Consider the following 21,235-nt stretch of genomic DNA (forward strand, 5'->3'; position numbering starts at 1 on the left):
TAGTTAATAATTAAAAAATGGTGAAGTTATGTCTATAGCCATTGTAATACTTATAGCGCGAACCAAATATATGAATGCTCATTCCAGGGAATGTTGAAACAATAGTCATGTACGAACCAAACATGATAATGATACATGCCCTGTAATCCTATTCCCTGACATTACATTACCCTGAAATGCCAACCAAACGCCCCCCTAAAAAGCACCGAAGCGGGTCCAATACAAACACACAAAGAAATTGGTCCGTCCCTGGAAAATTGACTGCCGTGGCACCGGCCTTTCTTGCTGAAAACCCCTTCCGATTTTTTTTCACCTTACGCAAGCTCTCTTCGCCGCAGTCTCCAGAACTACGCGCGCCTCTCCGATTAAGAAACTTAATCCGGTCATCGACGCGCTACATGGATTTACCTGAGATTGACGTAGATATATTCGGAGAAGAGCTTGATCAAGAGGAAGAACCTGAGCATGAGCAAGCGGAGGGAGGCCATGGCGGCGCCGATTCATCCGGCTCCTCGTCCCCTTCCTCCTCCTCCGCCTCCTCTTCTTCAAGTGGTAGTTCGAGGAGTAGTAGCAGTGCCGGAGGTAGCGGCGGCGCCGTTGCCGGTGCTGTTGCCGGTGGAGGTGGAGAGGAGGAGTATGAGTATGATTCGGTCGGAGTATTAGGTCAGGCGGAGGCCGAGGAGGTCGAAGATAAAGATCTGTTTGGTTCTGACAACGAGGATTATCAGAATACCCCTGCACGGAGTGCTTACTTAGTACCTGGTATGGGTTAATTACTTATATATAAAGGCATGGGTTTTTTCTGTTAGTTTAGATATGAAATAGTTCTCTGCAAGTGCAGTGGCAGCTCTAAGCTTTTGTTCTGCTCAACTGTTTGGTGTAATGGTACTGTAAACATTCATGTTCTCTAATTTTCTTCTTTTGCTTAGAATCATATTAAATTTGTATCATGTAGTGTTTATATCGGTTTATTGCGATTGCCCAATGTTTCTTATGCTTTTCATCACGTATATTATTTCTTTCAGTGCTCCCTCCTATCAGGAGCAACAACCCGGGCAGAGGTGGATTTGGACGTGGTCGGGGTGGTGGCATTTTGCCCCGTCCATCAGGACCTTATCCTCACAGGGGAGGCTTCGGTGGTTTTGGTAGGTTTTCTCATGGGAATGGTCGAAATGACGAACGGTTTGTGTCTGAGTTGAAACTTAACAAGAGCGAGGAAACTTTGTCAAGGAAGTCTGTTGTCATTCAAGAGGTACTCAGGCTGTTATTCTCCTGACATTTACTCTTTACCAAATTGCGGAGCTTCATGAAATCATTTTCTTAGTGAAACTTTATGAAGTAGTATTGAGCTGTGTATATTAAATGGGAATAAGTGTAGCTTTGCTACTTTTTAGTTTGCAATAAAAATCCGTAGGAGGGTCATCCTGTGGAATGTTGCTATGAATTTGATGAAATTTTGCATTTGCTACTTAGTTTAAGTTATATTGTAAAAAAAAAGATGATGTAAATCATAATAAATTTAATTTAAGTAAAATTGGAATTGCATATTTCTTATTTAAAGGGAAATGTGAAGGTCTGTGTAATTGTAGGATTGTCTTTGACTGCACTAATACTATGTTTTACAGCCTTGTGAAATTGCTTCTTACAGCCGTGTCGAAGGCGGAGAGGTTTATTTTGACGATCGCAGCCTGGTAGGATTTCTCACCCTTTCTTTTTCTGTTTCTTTTAGATATAGTCCCTTTTTGGTCTTTTATCGAACTTTGGCAAGCATTTACATATATTGACTAGCATGTAATGTTAACACTTAGTTTATTTGCTCCTTGAGCTTTCTCTATAGTGCTTTTGCCATTCATTAGTTCATTTATTGACATGTGATTTATGTTTCTCTTGTCTTGATATTTCAGAGGCTTTTCAAGCGCTCTGTTCAGGACTGTGTCGGTTCTGATCTGAACATTGGTTTTGATACATTTGTTGAGAAAAGAGGTGATTGCTCCTAAACTTACTTGAGCTTTAGTACTTAAGTCTCCTGGTATCACTCTTTAATTATATAGAAACTTGACACAAGTGGTCATAATTAATTAGCTCTTCTAAGGGGGGAAATATCTTCTTCACTGAATCCATGTAATCTGCTTTATCATTTGTTTGTAACACCAATTGCGCGGATCTCTGAAATGTTTCAAAAGTGTATATTAAAATAGTTTATTTTGCTTTCAGACTTGGGCTCTGAGGGATTTGGTGATCTGCTTGCTTGTGTAAGGAATTCAACGGTCCCGCTTAACAATATACATTTTGTGGTAACTATTTCTTGCTATATTGAAGTTTTTCTATGAACCGATCATATACCTACCAAAGAAGGATTTACTAAATGGGTTATGCTTTTTTTTATTTTTTATTTTGCAGACATATCGAAATAATCTTAACAAGGTACACATTACATGCTACTTCTTTTTATTTGATTCAGTAAAAAGTTTGCAAGTACTCTATTATAAAAATATATTACATTTTTAAATAACTTAAATTCTGTTCTGATGCTGTACAAGTGCATACCCAATTAGGCAATTATAAACCTTTTTTAAATCACTGTTATTTTATGAACACGCATGTTACATTGTTAATTAATTACATTACCAGATCATGGCTACAGCTTACATAAGACATGAGCCATGGAAAATGGGCGTGCATAAACGAAACGGTATTGTCTATCTTGATGTGCATAAACTCCCTGAAAGACCACAAAATGAGCTAGTTCGAAGGAGGTATAATCTTTTATTCAATTTCACATCCTGATATGGTAAGAAAACCAACAGTTATTTTGCTATATCTTATAAATGTGTCTCTTATTAGATGTTACTGGGGGTATTCTTTTGAGAATGTTGCCACAGAGGATAGCGAGAACATGGGTATTGATGCGAATGTGGAGTTCTGTTCAGTAATTAGGACAAAGCTTGGCGCTCATCGAATAATTATGGGTGCTGAGATGGATTGTTGTGACTCTCATGATGACGGGAGGAGGTTCTACATTGAATTAAAGACAAGCAGAGAGGTATCTTCTTATTCATGTAGAAATTATCTCTTGCTGTTTGTCCTGTCTATCTGTCACTAAAGCACTGTTCTTTTCTACATCTTAATTGAACACAAGGATGGCCATGTAAAGCACAGGCAACAAAGGGCACCTACGGGTTTCAAATAAAAAAAAAATAATAATAAACAAAGAAAAAGGGTGGGAATGTTGCCAAATTGATACATGTGGGGTAATCTGGGACCTCATGTTAGTGGACCAGTTCAATGTTGATATGAAGATCTGTGGCTTAATACTTAGTTTGTATGATTATGGTTTTGTTTTATTTTGTAACAGCTAGATTACCATACAGAGGAAAGGTTTGAGAGAGAAAAACTACTGAAATTCTGGGTAAGTATTTTGTTTTAATTCCTGTTTGACTAATGCTCATCAGCATAAGTTCACATTACCAAACTAGTTTGTCTGTATTTCTAGTATGTCTTTCTGTTTTCAATTGGTTAAATTCTTTTTTGATGTCACACACCGTTTTAACTTCTTTTTAGATCTTATGTCACCTCTTTCTACTCTTTAAGTTGTGGCTGTGTGTGGCTATTAATTATGGTTTTTATGAGTAGTTTATTTTCTTGTGGTGTACTTTTAACTGTCCATCCATTAATGTTTATTTCTCTGTTGCAGATCCAATCATTCCTTGCTGGAGTCCCTTATGTTGTCATTGGCTTCAGGTAGTCTGCTTAAGATTTTTTAACTTGACCTTTTGCTTTATTTATGTTATCGTTTTTTCTTTTAACATCAACATCGCTGATACATTTGGGTAAACTGCTATCTCCATACTCCTTTTTTCTTTTTTTGAACTTCGCCTTGCGCATTTTTTGAAGGCAACAACACCAATAAAGAATTACTATATAAGATACTCAATTCCTATAGTTTCATTAATTGGGAAAAGTGCGAAGAGCAACTGCTATGATCATATGAGCAAAGTCCATCTAAAATACGAGAAGCATTTCAGTTGCTATTCTTTTACAATGTTAGAGATGCTAAATCTAACATGGATCTTTTGGCAGGGATGATGCAGGCGTACTGGTGCGAACTGAAATGATAAAAACCAGTAAGATCACACAAAGAGTGAAGGCGAAGAGTTACTGGCAGGTGTGCTAATTAGCCCTCTCCTTTTGACTGTGCTCTCTTTTTACCCTTTTTTTGTGCTTTATCATATGAATCGGTGATTCTTTTTAATGTCTTTTCTAATTATTTTTTCTTGTTCATTATTAAGTCATAGCATTTTAACAGCGGTATGGAATAATTGTCCTTGCAGTGGGTTTGTTTAATTTTTGTTTGTGTTTTTTTTTTTTTGATTGGAGTATGTTGCCCGAACAGTCCTTGAAGTATCAACCTTTCCCCTATGTGGTTCCTACAGTTGAGAACGGGTTCCCATTTTTGGCTCATTTCCTGACATTTGCTGATTGATTGAAGCTATATTCGGGCAAAAAAGTGGACCAAACTATCACAGTTAGCTGTGATGTAGAACAATATAATTTTTTTTTTATCATTATGACAAATAGGAGTTGCTCATTCCATAGTCATCACTGTTGTTGACTAAGATTTATTTCCAATTTTTCATTAATTAAAATATGAGGTAGAGATGGAATGTTTGGGGACCAAAACAGGAAATGAGTAACACTCCAGACTGATTATGAGAGTATGGAAGTGTCTTAAAATAATGTAGCAGTTCATTGCTTCATCACAGTATTTTAGTATGCTTCATTCTTCATTGTTCTATTAAACAAAATGTCACATTAATGATTAAAAACTCTTTAAAAATTATGATGGACCCAATATGAGTAATTGCAAGAAGGTATTGTACTGTGCTCATCTCAAATTATCACCAATCAATGCAATGCAGGGAGGTGTATGTCTGGCCTTCACTGATGAAGTTCTTTGTTGGCTGTATGGGACTGTCAAAGAGGGTAATTTTTTTTTTATCTTTCAAAATTTTAAGCTAGATGAAGTGGATGTATTTGTTAATTCCATTTTCTATTTAATTGTAGGTGAAGACTACATTTTACAATTCATGCCTCCATTCCACCGATTGGAGCTTCTACGTGGCCAGTCTTGTCCTGATGCTATTACCCGGCACGTGGAGCTACTCACGCAAAATTGATTAGTACTCCTATCTAATATTTACAATTATTTATGAAGAGGAACATTGGTTTCGTCATGCAAAATCAGATGATGGCGGATGCCTTATCGCTATAGCTGATTTGAGTTCTAACTAAATAGCTGAATGGATAGAGCAAGGATGAATAAGTAGGTTTAGAACAGTTTTCTGAAATGGAACGATGTATAACCCAATGAGCTGTTGTAATTATTGACTCATGTTGTGCGTGTCGATAGTTGGAAGTTTTGCTTGGAAGCTAGGAGATGGATTAGAGATGCCTTTTCTTTTAGTTTTCCTTTTGTTGTTTTAGGGGGTGGGGGCGGAGGGGGAGGGGCGGTGGCAGCAGCCGGATAACTGAATTTCATTAGTGCTAGGCTATTTATAAATGGATGGAAGTATTTGGGTAATTACTTTACATAAATGCATGTTCTTAGAAAGTATTCTGAATAAATGATTATATTATAATTTTCTTTTATTTTTAAATCTTCGCAAAGGATTATATTATTATTTTCATAAGTGCATTTTCTGATACGAATTTCTAATTTTTGTGCTTGGTGGTAATGAAATATTGTGCTTATTATCTGGGAAAGCAACGTTTCTCAACTCTCATGACCAGGTGGAAACTGTATTGAGATTATAGTTACAATTTTCTCAACCTATTATTCATGGTACTGAAATTGTTGATAAGTAGAATGAACTATGTGAGAAACTATGTTAAATGTCATAAAAGAAACAGATTCGATCTTTTTGCTTTTACGGTGTCAAATAGGTGTTTGCTACAAATCATAATATTCGGATATCAACAGAAAATAGTCAAACAATTCAAATTGGTGCAATGTAATCTTCCAGCTTTGGAACAACACCTTCCAAGTTGGATCCAAATATGGAACCGGACTTTTCTAAGTTCAATTCCAGACTTGCTGACAGCTTGATATCCTTTTTATTTCTCCTGTTAAAAAAAAATAAACAGGTGAGGAGAAACATTCCAAGTCCGTCCGATTCATTTTTCATAGCATCTTTGCAAAGTTTCTAAACATTTAATTTGAAAATTAATTTTCACTAAATAAACAAATTCCAGCGATATATATATGATCCACACCCAAAAATTCCAACTTAATTGTTAACATATCTCATAAACACTAGCTAGATTGTTGTCGCTTTAAATACATTGTTGTTGACACATTGAAATAATTGTGCCTCAGATAGCGACCTTACCTTTCAAGAAATTACATCTTTGCATTTCAATTAAATTTATGTCGCTAATTTGTTGTGCCTCAATTAGATTGTTGTTTGAAACATTGAAATAATTGTACCTCACAGAGACCTCAGATAGTGATTTACCCTTGTAGAAAGCTACTACAGTTGAATGCCTGCTAATTACTGTGATTTGAAAAAAAATATCTGTACTTACTTTAGATAGCTCATAAAATCAAGTTTGTATTGCAGAATCTTTATTCCTACAATTATAAAAACTAAATTTATTTATATCATTAAAAAATTTATAATTTCCTGCACGTTATATTAGATTTTTTTTTTGTCTCTATAATTTTCATTTCTCTGACATGATTTTTTTTTTCTTAAATTGATAATTTGTAATTACTAATATTACATTCTTAAAATTAATAATTAATTTATATCTTTATAATTAAAATTAAAATTATTATATTTATATTTAAATTTGTAAATATGATGAATATGCTCTTATAACTCAGAAAACCAACTAGGCCCAAGCATCCTTGGCGTCTCCAGTTAACTCTGCCGGCTCACCTCCGTTAACACAACTCGAAAATGGGCCGAAGCCCAAAAAAGAAATAAATAATCAGGAATTAAAATTTCGGCCCACAATGCCTAAATCTGACTAGTTTGAATTATTATTCCTGCTCAACGGTCCCACCGGCAGATCCTTTCTTCCCCTCTTCTGCTCGCACTTCACCAGGCACCTTCCTCCCCTTCTCTTCTTTCCGACTTCACCATTTTTCAAGTTTTCAACCTATTTATTCCCCTTCTCTTCTCTCGGACTTCACCATAGGTAGGAGATTTCAACTTTTATTTCCAGATCTGCTCGTGATAATTTTTAGACTCACGAAAATTCCTAATTCCTGGAAACTTTTTTGAGATGGTAACATGGTTGCTTATTCTTAGGAACAGACTTTGGTCTCAGGTCTCGACCATTTTAAAAAAAATACATAGTTCTGTCAGGCTAATAACTGTTATGTGGTCAATTGAATGATTAAATGCTAAAGTCCATTGATACAAAAAGGTTGCTTTTGTTGCTTCTCTAAATGACCAAGAGCAGCTTTCTGATAACAATAGCAGGTGTTTGCTGTAAGAATTCAGATCCAGTGCAATACCTGACTGAGTACAATTAAATCTGAGTCGTCAGTTTTAACTTGGCACGAATCTCAAAACGGACCCCCACTACATAGGCACCGAATTCCAATCACTGGGCTGGGAGCTCATTGTACTAAGTCAGGTACCTGGGAGGATACAGATTCCCTGTATTGATCTTGCTTATCATTCACTTTTACAATTAAAATTGTCAATGCATATATTGAACAAAAAGATCAATGAAATACAAAAAAGGTTTGTCAGTATAGAAAAAAAAAAGGAGCAAACTAGAACTGTATATGAATTAAACAAGAACTGTTTTCAGTAATTTCAAAATACTCAAGTCATGTGCAAGCTATAATTCCAACTCATACTATAATATCAACTTCTCTTTCTGATTTCTTCATGGAGTCATCCTCACTGATCGACATATCTATGACCTCACTAAACGACCACATGGAAGGAAAAACCGGTCGAACAGCACCGGAATAGCTGCCGAGCATGACATTGATCGATTCCATGTTGGGTCTATCGATCGGGTTGTCTTGCACACACAGTAGCGCCACATTGACGCATTTCGTGATCTCTTCAAGATAATCATCCTGTAAAATTGGATCCCTTAATTCATGTATTGTTCCTTCAGTCCAGTGTTGCCGTGCCTGCATTATACAGAATAAGAGAACTTTAATTATTGTTCTCTGTACCAATATCAATCAGATTTAAATAATTATTGGATTTGTCAACTTCTTTTTACTAGTTAAATTAAATTTCTGGAGAATTCCGTTTTTCTCATCCCTTTTCCATCTTTCTCACTGAAGTACTAAATTTTTGACAAGAAAAAAGAAGGTACTGATGTTTCACATCGGCAAAAAAAAAAAAAAAAAATACAAAAGTGAAGTATTGAATTTTTGGCCTTTCTAGTACTTACATAGCTAATTAAGTCTGATCCATGGCTCGAACCGAAGAAGTAACTATTTTTTTGACCTGTCACTATCTCTAGAAGTAGAACACCAAAGATGTATACATCTGATTTAGTTGAGAATTTTCCATGCAAAACATACTCCGGTGCCATGTACCCACTGTATGAGATGATCAGATGTTCAGATGTTCAGAACACAAAGATGGTAAGATAACATAAATCGATTGTATGAGGTGAAGAATTCGCATGAAGAATTGGCTTACAATGTTCCAGCAATATGGGAGGTTTCCTTATGAGTAAGTTCATCCTCGAAAAACCGGGCGAGGCCGAAATCTGAGATTTTTGGGTTCATGTCTTTGTCAAGCAATATGTTGCTAGCTTTTAAATCCCTGTGTATGATCTTCACAGGAGATTCCTCATGGAGATAAAACAAACCGCGACTGATTCCTTCGATTATCTTGTACCGCATTTTCCAGTCAAGCTCCATATATTTAGAAGATTCCTTCTCTAACTTGACAACAAAAATCCTCAAAATTAAATGAATTAAAACTTAAAAAATAGAGAGAAATCATCCATCTTACCGAAGAAAGAAATTACCAAAAAGAATCTTGTCGAGACTTCCATTAGACAAATACTCGTAGCAAAGCAGCTTCTCTTGTCTCTGCACGCAACACCCCAGTAGCCGTACCAGGTTTTTGTGCTTCAATTTTGCCAGTAAATCTACCTCATTTGTGAACTCTCTAATTCCCTGAAGTGAGCTCCCTGATAGTCTTTTTACTGCAATTTCAACTCCATTCGGAAGAATACCCTGAGAATTTTTCTCATATTAATTCAGTAATTATTTTTTTGACAGTCTGTTACAAAAAGTTGAAGATATTACTATTATTATTACGGAAAAATTACAGAATTATAGACATTAGGGCAATTAGGAAACCTTATAGACTGCTCCGAAACCTCCTCGACCTAACTTATTTGCATCAGAGAAATTACCAGTGGCATTTGTCAGTGTGCTCAAGTCAAACACTTCATACTCTGAGTTAGGACTCAGAATACATCTGAGGCTAATGTCCATGCTGTCTTCTAGAAAGGAACTAGTAGATGCATCCTTATCTGCTAATATATAAGAAATCTTTATGGAATCATTGAAATGAACTCGTTGTAATGCACAAGATCATTTGATCTTTCTTTTTTAATTTTTAAACCAAAATGAACAGCTACTGCTGGACAATCCGTGATGTTAGAATCGTTTACCTGTTCTCTTTTCAGTTCTCCCCCTTCTTTTCCATAAGAAAATTCCAATTATAGCAAGAATCAAAGCTGAAGAAATAGACACTGCAACTATAACAATTGCCTTGGAGTTTGATCCTGTATATTTCAAGTGTTTAATTAATTAATATCCCTAAATAAATTAGATGAATGTTAGCTTCAAATAGAGTAAACAGATAGCTATGATTTGAACTCTGCATTACAATTAACTTGCAAAATCTACAGTAATGACAATTAGGCTAATTGACAGGAGTAAAATATTAACTAAAACTAGAACAAAAACATATTCCGACATCTCAATTAGTACCTCCTGCTGAATTGGTCGAGGAAAGCGGTGCTGGAGGTGGCGACGGTACCAGTATCTTTGGGAATTCTGTAATAGTGTATGGAAGTGACTCGTATCTCACATAACAACTCAGTCCCACAACCCTCATTCCTTGAGCATTCCAATCTCTTGAGCAACTCTTTGAGAATGCGAGAGCATCACCGATGCACTTATCACAGTCCTGTGGCAAAAGGTCCCTTGTACACTGCATGAGTCCTGTAATATTTGTTCTGGCGATTGTGCTGTTCGCAAACATCAGAGGAGTATACGGGACTACAGACCTCAGACTTGCCATCATTTGTGATAAAGATCTTGTGGCTTGATTTTGATTAGTCATGTTTGCTACATTGACAATGCAATTTGGGTTTATTGAGGTATCAATTCTTGCAGTGAAATTTTTTCGAGCGTAGCGTATGAGACACTGGCCATAAAATAATACAGTTGTTGCGCTGTTAGCACACGGACGATCTTTTGTGTTGTAGATGCTTACAGCATACTCGAGACAAAACACGCAATCAGTCAGTGTACAATCAGGGTAGCACATCATTAGGCCAAATACTTGATCCGGGCCCATGCCGCTATAACCTTCTGAAAAGCCGCTATTAGATAAGGCTTTTGTGAGAAGGGAAGAGAGGAGATTGTTCAAATTTGATTCGAAAACGCTGCCTGTAACATAATGATCTGAACTTGAGCAATTAAAATAGTTATCGTTCGCAGAGGCCGTATGGAATAATGCGAGTGTAATAATGAGTGTAAAATGGAGGAGAATGAAAGAGGGGAGAGGCATGGTATCTCAGATAGAGCAAGTGTAATTGTTGCATCAAGCCTTGTTCATTTCTGTTTGATATAGGTGGCAGATGGTTAATAAATTGAGTATTTTTTAATAGGGAAAAACAGTGCAAGTATTTTATCATGATCTTTGATACTCACTGATTAATTATAGGAATAAGTAATATTTACAACAAAATTTATTTCATAATTATTACAACCGATTAAATTATTCTTAAAATTAGGAAAATGAAATTACAAATATTTCCTCCATTGTTCAATAGGTTGTGTATCTAAAAAAATGTGGAGCAATTTAAAAAATCAATTAATGGTTCAATTTTGTTAGTGCTTGATTGATGACTAAATCAATTTTGTTAGTGCTTGATTGATACATTAATAAATAACCTATTTAAAATATAAAACATATATCTACAATTTACCATTTTATATTGTCTAACATGTTATCATAATTGTAAAATTAATATATTTGTCATTGTATCTTTTTCCTTAATTATATATCCAGATTACATCCCGTTCCTTATAACAGGTGGAGACGAGGTAAGGTTGATTTCTATTACTATAAATATTAAATATTAAGAAAAATACCCTATAATATTTGCTGTCTTTAAGAAAGACAAAAAGATGAAACTCTTGTTCCTTCAGACTAGTAAAACAAACATGAACAAGCAAATCATGCTAATTAAGTCTGACATAGACCTCTTGTCATTTTACTGGGGAAGTCAAATTAAGTATCCTGAATTAAGAATAGGAAATGTGGAAGAAGGACAAACTAATTATCAAATTAGTCATTCACACCTAATTTGACATTTTCTAACTCTATTAAATGACTTGACATAATTAGCCCATTTGATGTTTGATTTGTAGAGATGTGAAGAAAAATATAAGAAGATGAGCCAATATTTTCTCCATGTTTTATTGTCAAATTTCCTTAGAAAGAGATATTTTGTCTCTCCTTATCTCCTTTTACTGTAGATAGTAAAATGTGTGATTCAAGAAAGATGTACCATCTAAATAAAACTTAAAGATGGTTTACCGGGGTGTCAATTCCTTTTTAAAATTTTTTTTTTATGCTGCCAACATTGCAATATAGAGGAGGTATAAATATATAAAGGGAAACTTTCTATTGTACCCATGTAAACTTCTAAAATAGTTAAGAGGTGGGCTACGGTGAGTTGCGAAGTAAAACGCGTTTCTACTTCACGCCGTATTTTTATTTTGAAAGTCCAAACGACTGATCCGAACCGTTAGATGTTTAATCCATATTGAAATGTGCTTGGAGACTAAATTTTACATTTTTTTGAATTTTTTTACTATTTATTTTGTATTTTTTTAAATTGTTGTTTAGCTGTGAACAGTAAAAAACAGTAAAATTTTCTGGACCATCAGATCAACGACTTTCAAAATTACTTAATAAATAGTAAAAAAATTCAAAAAAATATAAAATTTGGTCTCCGAGCACATTTCAATATGGAGAACAAGATGAACGGTTCGGATCGACGTTTTGAACTTAAAAATCGCAAAATATGAGCGTAAAGTAAAATAGTCGCTTTACTTCGCAACTCACCGTAGCCTATCTCAATAGTTAATATCCCCATAAAAAAAACATCATAATATTATATCCCCTCATAAAAACTTAATAAAGCTTCCTTCCATCCCCTTTTATTCATTTAATTTTTTTATTTAGTTATTTTAAATATTAATTTTACAAATATACCCTGATCTCTTCCAACGACCTCCAAGGGCAAAGGTTAATTCTTATTTATCCCAACCTGTACCATAAGAGAGTGAAAAGATATATTTATTTAGATTTAAATTCATAATGATAGGTAAAAAATAACAGATGACTCTTATAATTATTAGCAGTTAAATGCTTTTGCATTGAACCAACATTAATAAAAAAAAAAAATAATAAGAAAAAGAGAGTAATGGCCTTTTATTGTAGGCTCCAGATTTTGTAAACCGGGCTAGGCCCATTCTGAAAATAGTATTGATCCAATATGGCTCCTGACTGTAATCTTGTTGTTCTAGGCACAGTGACAAATGAATTATTCGGGTTCGGTTCGGCGATATCAAAAATTTGTGATTCGGAAATAATTCGGATATAATTCGGGAATGATTCGGAATTATCCGGATCAGAAATCTCAGTCCTACAAGGGAGCAAAAAAACAAAATAAAAATAATTGTTCTTGGAAAAATTCGGAAAAAAATCGTGAATAATTCGTAAAATTCGGGAATTATTCGGGTTTAATTCGGTCAAAGTTCTGTCAACTGAATAATTCGGCGTTCGGTTCGGCATCACCCCAAAAAAGAATTAAACGGGTATAATTCGGATAAAATTCGGGTATCTTGTCACTATGGTTCTAGGTAGGTTACACAGTTTTGTTTATAATTACATGTTCGGAAGCACTACTTAATTTTTGCTTAATTTCCTAATACAAATTTAGCTTTGATTTGAATTTAAGCTCAGTGACTGAAAGTCAATTTTCATCTGCCTTTCATGTTAGCATTTGATGTGTGAAGCAGAGTACAAATACAGTGAAACCTTCACTTTTGTATTTTTAATGTGTTGGTGTTTGATGATAGAATAAATTAGTATAATAGATTAAATTGTCTTAAATGAATTAGATATTATTAGATCCTCAAAAATCAAGTTTTAATGACATAATTAAGAAAAATATTATATCACTTCACTTAAACGGAAAGGCATATGCTCAATCTGTGCTACTTTAATTTTAGAATACTGTATATGTTTATATTACAATCAATTAGTGGATGAATGATGTGGAAAAGTTAGTATATTTGTTAGGAACAAGTACCTAATTAAGAAATAAACTAATATGTTTGTAATTGATACGGTTTCAGTATTTTTCAGACTTTAAACTTCAATCTGATTACAAATTTGTCTGAAAACTGCTTGATCATATCGTACCAATAGTACAATTTCATCTACCTGTTCTTAATTCTATCTATTTTTCGAAGAAAAAAATAATCAATTCATTTTCCGATTTTTTTTTTAAAGAAAAAGAAAAACCCATTCTCAGCTGTATAAAATAGTACGGATTTTTTTTACAAACATGGTTGTCATATTTTTACCTATAGCATAAAAAAAAAAATTCCGTAATATCATTGTCGGAAAAAGTTCAGATATCACGGATCAACCGCTAAAAATGATAATTGCTCCGTTTTTGTTTTTTGTTTTCCTTCCGTAACGAAAAGGTAATCCAACTAACGCACAGTTTCATACAAAATGAGCGTTACAACTCAAGAGCAAGATCGAATGTCGGATTGAATGGCTGTGGTCACACAAGGTCTAGTAACTTTATTGATTAGCACTTGCAGCTTCTTTTATGATCCTCAAGCGACTTTCGTTAACACATCAATTGCATATACCATATATCTTTCAAAGCACATAACAAAAATATATCATCAAAAAGGTGTTTATGTTTTTTGTTCTTTTGTGTTTGTTTAAACGAAAAAGATATACCTAGTCCTTGCAAGGGTGAAGCCATGTACAAAGACTTCTCACCTTATCGGAATTAAAAATTGAGATTGAAGAGACTAAATAAGATGATGTAGGGTAATTTTTTTTTTCTTATAAGAGATTACAAAAAGCTAAAAATTGTTCTTAAAATGTGGAACAGTAATCTCAGAGCATCTACATCTCTGATATTATTAGAGTTTCTAATCTGAGGTGACAGTTTTTAATTAATCGAATTTCAGAGATGTGAGAGAGTTTATTCTTATTTATAAACTATACATGAAAGTTTTTTATTAATTAGAAATGGTTTATAAATTCCACACTGGTCAAATGATTGGCTTAAATTATTTCTTATTTTTAATTTATTGCTGATGTGGCTTAATAGAAACCCTAAATTAATTTCAGAGATGTAAGAGTTTAGAAATTTTAGAGATCTTAATTTTTAAAAAGCAGTTAACAATTATTTAGAAACTTATTTAAATTGCTGGGATGTAGATGCTCTAACATACATACAATTAATTACACTAGGTTCAAATCAACATACTAACTAAAATTGTTCTTGAAATATTGTGTTTCAAAAATAAAATTGTAAATTAAAAGGAACACGTCTACATATATACCTGGCTAACAATATCAGCCCTTGTGTAACTTTTCCAGTTGTTCACCCTGTGATATAAAACATTGAACAACAAAATTAAATAAACAAAATATTAGAAATGTTTTACGGCCCAAATTATTTGAGACATAATTAATATATTAATTTCTTAAATTAAATATAAATTAAATTATATCGCGCCACATGAATTAGGGCGAAATTTCTACACTCTATTTTGGAGAGGTGCAATTGAATATAGAGAGGGTTCAAATGCCTTCATTTTTTGTGCCTCCATCATGCCTTCATTTTTAAAAACTTAAATAACTCAAAATTTAAATTATAAATGTCAAAATAAAACCGTTAGATGTGATCTATGTTATTTTCTCTATATGCTCATAAAATATTATCATATTTCAATTTTGTTTTTATGTGAATTAATAAGTTGAAAAATCAACGTCCAGAAATTATCAACTTTAGTACATTTTTTTACAATCTCTTGATGACAACCAAAACAAAGTTGAAATGTCGTAATATTTTACATGTGCATGCATAAAATGATGTAGATCGTATCCAACGGTTTTATTTTTACTTTTAAGTTTCAAATTTTTAGTTATTAAAGTTTTTAAAAATGGAGGCATGATGGAGGCACCAAAAATAAAGGCGTTTGAACCCTCCTCTTGAATATATATGTACAACCGAATTGGTGCAACATGAAGTTATATATATGCAGCAGTTCAGATTTGTAGATATATCTAAATACGAGTATATTCTCCCAAACAAAGAGAATGTGGGAAAGAGAGTTCATTAGTTGGTGTTAGTACATCGACTTATAATTATATTCTAACTTGTTTATGTGGATATTGGTAGAAGTGCGGTTTCTATTGTTGTGCACATATAACAAGTGAGAAAAAAAATTACAGATACAGCTGCAAAAGCTTTTACTACGTTGCTAGTGGTAATGCATGTCTATGTAAAATTTAATTTTATACATAGATTTTGATTTGAATAATTATTAATTAATTGATTGAAATTAAATTTTAACCTTGTACTCTACACGTATTTCCAACATAAAACACAAAAATGTTAAACAAATATATAATTCCATAACCTCAAACGTAACTAAAGTAGAAATCACAACTATTCCAGTTCATCAGTCTAACCGTTTCTTCCGAACAAGATGTCTTCTTTTATGTTCTTATTAATACAAAAAAAATGCTAGAGATATATGCTGACTGATGAGGTTTATCTTCTTGAATATACAAAAAATGCTCTCCTAATTAATACAATATCGATAAATAATCAATAGCGAAACTAACACTAAGTATGTGATAAACACATATATTTAAGTAAAAAGTTGTGATAAAGCCATCTCACTATCTAATATTTAAAAAAAAAAACATTTGAATTTCAAGCTTATGATCTGATGAAGAGTATTATTATTTATTACTAGACTAAAAATCAGTTTTTTACATAATTAAGTTTCATAATATCAAAGGCGGATCCATATGAAATATTTATTTAAAAAAAAATTATGCTTATACATAATTTTATATTTATATAATTGAAATCTAATATGTATTTGACTCTCATAACTTAAGTCTGGTCCCGCCTCTGTGTAATATAATTGATATAGTTTGATTTGTTCCTTAAATAACACAAGTATTTTAAAGTGGAAATCAATGAACTAACACTTTAAGCCATGCCCAGAAAGGGTGACCGATCGTGAGAGATCATGAGGGATATGAATTCGCTGCCTCTGAGATATCTCATTTTTTGCATGACTTTTTGGAAAATCTCAACCGTTGCAATACGTTCTGCGCGAATCTCAAAGCTCAAATAATACTGCGCCCCCACGTTACTGCCGAATCGGCACCGGACACGTCGGTCACGCAAAATATGAGATATCTCAGAGGATACGCACTCGAGGTATATAGATAGAGACGGGAAAAACAATAATATATTCCGGGCCTGAGGGGTAAAATAGGTAGTTTATTTTATTGGGCTATGGACCATCAACTTTGGGCTCTGTACAGTGTACACTAGGCCAACTCATGACTCGCCACATTTACGGATGTATATTTCCTGCCACAGAATATTATATAATATTACTAGGTACATAATTCCATACAAAACCGCACGGGTATTCTTGTCTGGGAGAGGCAACATGGTACAATAAGACAGAGGTATTAGGAACATGAATACATGATGCCTTAAGCTGTTAAGCAACAACCTACCCATTTGATTTTGTGTAGCTGTATTCTGCTTTTGATTATTTTTATTCGCACCTTTAATAATTTCTTTTTGAGGCAGTGGATCTGAAAAATGTAATAATTTCTTTTTCATGAATTGGCTTTGAAGATTGCTGTTGAAATACGGAACCAGTTATGCAGAAATATATCTCCAACTTTTTTTAAATTAATTATTTTTTTTTCTTCTGAAATAATTTTTTGTTGTTGAAATGTTATATAAAATATGTTTGTGTACTTCAAGCAAAATATTGTCATGAAAACATTAAAATTGACCACCAAATTTTGTAAAATTATTTTATAAATAACCCTTTCTCAAGCAATTTTTTGTTTCTATAGTGAACCTCTATATTTTAAATTTTTCTCTCCTGAATATTGTCAAATATTATGTTGAAATACAATTTTTTGTGATGTGGACATCTTTGACAAATATGTACTTCAAAGAGAGAAATCCAAAAAAGTGACTTTATAAATGATCTAAATAAAAGCTAACCAGAAAAGGCACATATTGTTAAGTCAAAAATCAAGAATATCATCTCCTACATAAATACACACAATAGTAGATATAAACAGGTCACATTTATAGTCAATGAACATATTAAAAATCAATCATATACAATCAACTTGCATCAAAGCATATTAGTCCTTCATTAAATGACATCACATGTGCCTAACCCCTTTAGGTTTTTATTTAAATTTTCAATTTCACCCCTACCGTATATTAGCTTACATGTGTCCCCAATTTATACATAAATTAATAATATGTACATAACCCTCCAATAATAAATTAAAATTTACCAGTACCTTATATTCATATCTCAGAATATTCACACATGCATAATTTGATTAATAATACAAAACAGAACTTGGGAAAGTAACAACATAACAAACTCCTTTATATTTTAAAGGAGATGTTTCCTTTTGTCAAGATGCCACACAGTCATCAATCAGTGACAATCAAGGAAAAAATAAAAAGAAAGACAGGAAATATTGCACAGTCGGCCATTAATAAATGTTTTCATGCAACTCCCACCTTGCCTTTTGCAATTCCACCCGTTAGCACTATACTAACTCCTCTGTGGTGTGTCCCATTAGGTTATAATGTGGGGGTCCCACTTGACAGGTTGGTTTTATATGATACACAGTAGTACAGTACGAACCTACCCCTGTGTCTGGCCTTCCATGTCTCTATCTCTCTCGTTTATTTAACAACCTGATATTTGCAGATCAAACCCTATCAATGCTAGTTTTGTAGAGTAGGCCTTCAGGCAAAACAAGAGAAATTAATATAGCATTATCTGAAGAGCAATTTTAATTTTATTATTTGTAATGAATGATATTTATTTATTTTTTATTTCGTACTTAAGTTAACAAATTTAATCAATTAGACATGTTCACCTCGAGTTGCATGCATATGAAAAATAAAGAATTTTTATTATTTTATGCTTAAATTAACATATTTAATTCAATGAGCGTGTTTCGTTCATCTCAAGTTGCATGCTTATAAAAATCATAAATTTTTATTTCATTTCAATAACATCAAAAGAGAGAGAAAAAAAAAAAATTTAGTCATTTATTTTGACAGGTCTTGAATTTTTTTTATGTGCACGATGTATAACATGTATAAAATATTAAATCAATTTTTATTTGAATCTAATTTTATTAACACTCATTTAATAAAAATTTAAATTGGCACCTCCTTTTATATTATTTTATTAATTTATTTGTACTTTCATTTAAGCATCAACACTTCTTATAATTGGTGGGGTGGTCATTTGACAATCTCAACATTTGTCACAAACAGTGTTCTAAATAGCGCGCTATAGCGTTTTTGGACCCTAAACGCTAAGCTATGGCATAATAACATGCTATTAGAGCTACGGACGCTATGGCGGTAATAGCGGTCCGCTATAGCGCATAGCGTATAGCGCAAATAGCGTCCGCTATGTAACATGAGCTGTTTTTTTTTTCAATTTATATGGGCTTTAAATAAAGGCTCATATTAGATTTTAACCGTGATTTTTTTTTGGCAATTGACGTACTAAGTTTTATATTAAACTATTAAATATATAATGAGAGATCCATCAAACGAAATCAAAATAAGAAAACTACAACGAGTTATGCAACATGAGTTTTTTTTTTCTTTTCAATTTATATGGGCTTTAGGCTTAGATTGAATATATTAAGATATTTCTTGAAGTAACAAAATTATACTTACTATATAGTAGTTTGAATATTTTGAATAGATTAAGATAGTTAATTATGCCATGATGTCTATATTATTTTGAAATTTAAAAAGAAAAAAGATAGATTATGTCATGATGCTGAATATATTTTGAATAGAAAAATATCAATAATTTATGATATTAGTATTACTATTGATATTTTGAGTCACAATTTGGACTTTGTATTGGTTCAATATGAATATTATAATTTTTTAATCAATTTGATATTATTTATTGTTCTATGAGACTTAGATAATGTTGATATTTAGTACAAATATATGATATAATTTTTATAAAAATAAAAAAATGCCATGTGGTATAGCTTTCGCTATAGTGACACTATTCGCTATGGCCTTTTTTGTAGGCTTCCCGCTATGACGCGATAAACGTTATTTAGAACCTTGGTCACAAATATATTTTGTTTGAAATTCAATATTATAATCATAATTGGTGTCTATGGAGCATATATCATAATTATAAAAAAAAAAAAAAATTTCCTTCCTCAAATAATTTGAAACTTTTAAGTCCTGAATTAATTATATTTTAAGCATTATGCATTATCTAACTACATTTAAATTGCGAAACTTAATTGGTAAGCTATCCACATTTCCAACAACATAGAAGTGATCCCCCCTTCCAATAATTTTTTTGGTGTTTATATTTTGTTGTACTGAATTATGATGATTTTCATCTTTATCCAATAATTGATTTCTCCTTTACGTTTCTCGGATCCGTATCCTTGTAGGTATCTGACTTAAAATTGTAATGGACGGTCCAAATTTATTCTCAGCTGGTGCTTGCTTGGAATAACGCTGGAGCAGTATTATTTGTGCTTTGAGATTCGTGTCAAGTTAAAAAGAACAATTTTGAACCGTCCGATTCAATTGTACTCGGTCTAGTAACCTGAGGGGATGTGAATTCTACGTTTCTCAATGATTTATTATTATTTTTTTTTGGAAAAACAACAAAATCAAAATAACATTTAAAAATTAAAATTGTAATTTGAACACCAAAGAAAAAAAGGGACCATCAATGTCCGGTCATGATTTTCCCAAGAATCATACACTCATCTTAACTTAAGTCTTAAGTTGTACTTTGATCATAGCCAGACTTTCAAAATCCGATTTCAATTTTTGTAGTTTTATTCTAAAAAATTGATTTTTATTGTGTTATTTTAAAAAAAAAAAATTCTCAATGATTGTTTCAGAGAGTGTTGTGTATGTCTGTGGTTTTACTCATTAAAATTATTTCTAAAGTATACGCATGTGATGCCCAGGATATGGAAACAGTATCACAAGGGAAGTCTAAAAGAAACTAAAGTGATGTATTGGTTGTCAATCATGTTATGCCTATATTGACCTAATCAGATTATTAAAGGGGAAAAAAACCAAGCTGGAAAATAAAATAATTAAATCTTGGTATTAAAAATTGGAAAACCCATTTTCTTTAAAAAAAAAAGAATAGTGATATTTTAGATTACCGCCTCTATTAAAAATAGAGAAAGAGAGTTTGTGTGTTTATCGGTTTGTTCGGTTAAAATCAAAATAAATAGGCAAATTAAATTTTTATTTAATTTTAAAAAATATGACCAAGCTGAGTGAAATAAACTTATCAACTGAATTAAAACTGGACTGAATAAACTAAACTAAATTTTAGTTTGCTCAGTTAAACAAAAATAAGAAAATTCATTATATATTTTTTAAGATGGATATAAAAAAATTATTTCCTTTGGTCTAACTGATTTTAAACTAAACCAAATAATATTAATTTTTGAATTTTTTCAAATGTTTTATTCAGACATGAAACTCGGTTAATTTTTTTTTAAACCAAACTGATTCAAACAATTAAATCAATTTTAAAAAAAATAAACCGAATTGATCTATTTAATTG

At 32.5% G+C, this 21,235-nt stretch overlaps 2 protein-coding genes across 6 annotated transcripts; one reads left to right on the forward strand and one right to left on the reverse strand.

Moving 5' to 3' along the window:
• Positions 1-219: 219 nt before the first annotated feature.
• Positions 220-15,637, forward strand: LOC144573277 (glycine-rich protein). 4 transcript variants are annotated; one of them, XM_078323021.1, is made up of 13 exons: positions 220-762; positions 1,026-1,252; positions 1,626-1,691; positions 1,905-1,983; positions 2,215-2,294; positions 2,401-2,424; positions 2,632-2,756; positions 2,845-3,043; positions 3,356-3,409; positions 3,695-3,741; positions 4,081-4,165; positions 4,920-4,983; positions 5,065-5,740. In XM_078323021.1, the coding sequence occupies exons 1-13, from the start codon at positions 399-401 to the stop codon at positions 5,175-5,177; spliced, it is 1,527 nt and encodes a 508-aa protein (XP_078179147.1). In that variant the 5' UTR covers positions 220-398; the 3' UTR covers positions 5,178-5,740. The 4 variants fall into 4 exon arrangements, with proteins under 4 accessions (XP_078179147.1, XP_078179146.1, XP_078179145.1 ...); XM_078323020.1 differs by lacking the exons at positions 4,081-4,165; positions 4,920-4,983; positions 5,065-5,740 and adding exons at positions 3,944-3,996; positions 15,621-15,637 and having other exon boundaries at positions 263-762; XM_078323017.1 differs by lacking the exon at positions 4,081-4,165 and having other exon boundaries at positions 264-762; positions 5,065-5,644.
• Positions 7,787-10,860, reverse strand: LOC144573576 (cysteine-rich receptor-like protein kinase 15). 2 transcript variants are annotated; one of them, XM_078323356.1, is made up of 7 exons: positions 9,995-10,860; positions 9,673-9,786; positions 9,356-9,534; positions 9,019-9,229; positions 8,685-8,928; positions 8,431-8,581; positions 7,787-8,161 (listed from the first exon to the last, which is right to left on the reverse strand). In XM_078323356.1, the coding sequence occupies exons 1-7, from the start codon at positions 10,797-10,799 to the stop codon at positions 7,871-7,873; spliced, it is 1,995 nt and encodes a 664-aa protein (XP_078179482.1). In that variant the 5' UTR covers positions 10,800-10,860; the 3' UTR covers positions 7,787-7,870. The 2 variants fall into 2 exon arrangements, with proteins under 2 accessions (XP_078179482.1, XP_078179483.1); XM_078323357.1 differs by having other exon boundaries at positions 9,356-9,531; positions 9,995-10,859.
• Positions 15,638-21,235: the final 5,598 nt, after the last annotated feature.

This window comes from Carex rostrata, chromosome 21, assembly GCF_964058835.1.
Source record: "Carex rostrata chromosome 21, lpCarRost1.2, whole genome shotgun sequence".
Lineage (NCBI taxonomy): Eukaryota > Viridiplantae > Streptophyta > Magnoliopsida > Poales > Cyperaceae > Carex > Carex rostrata.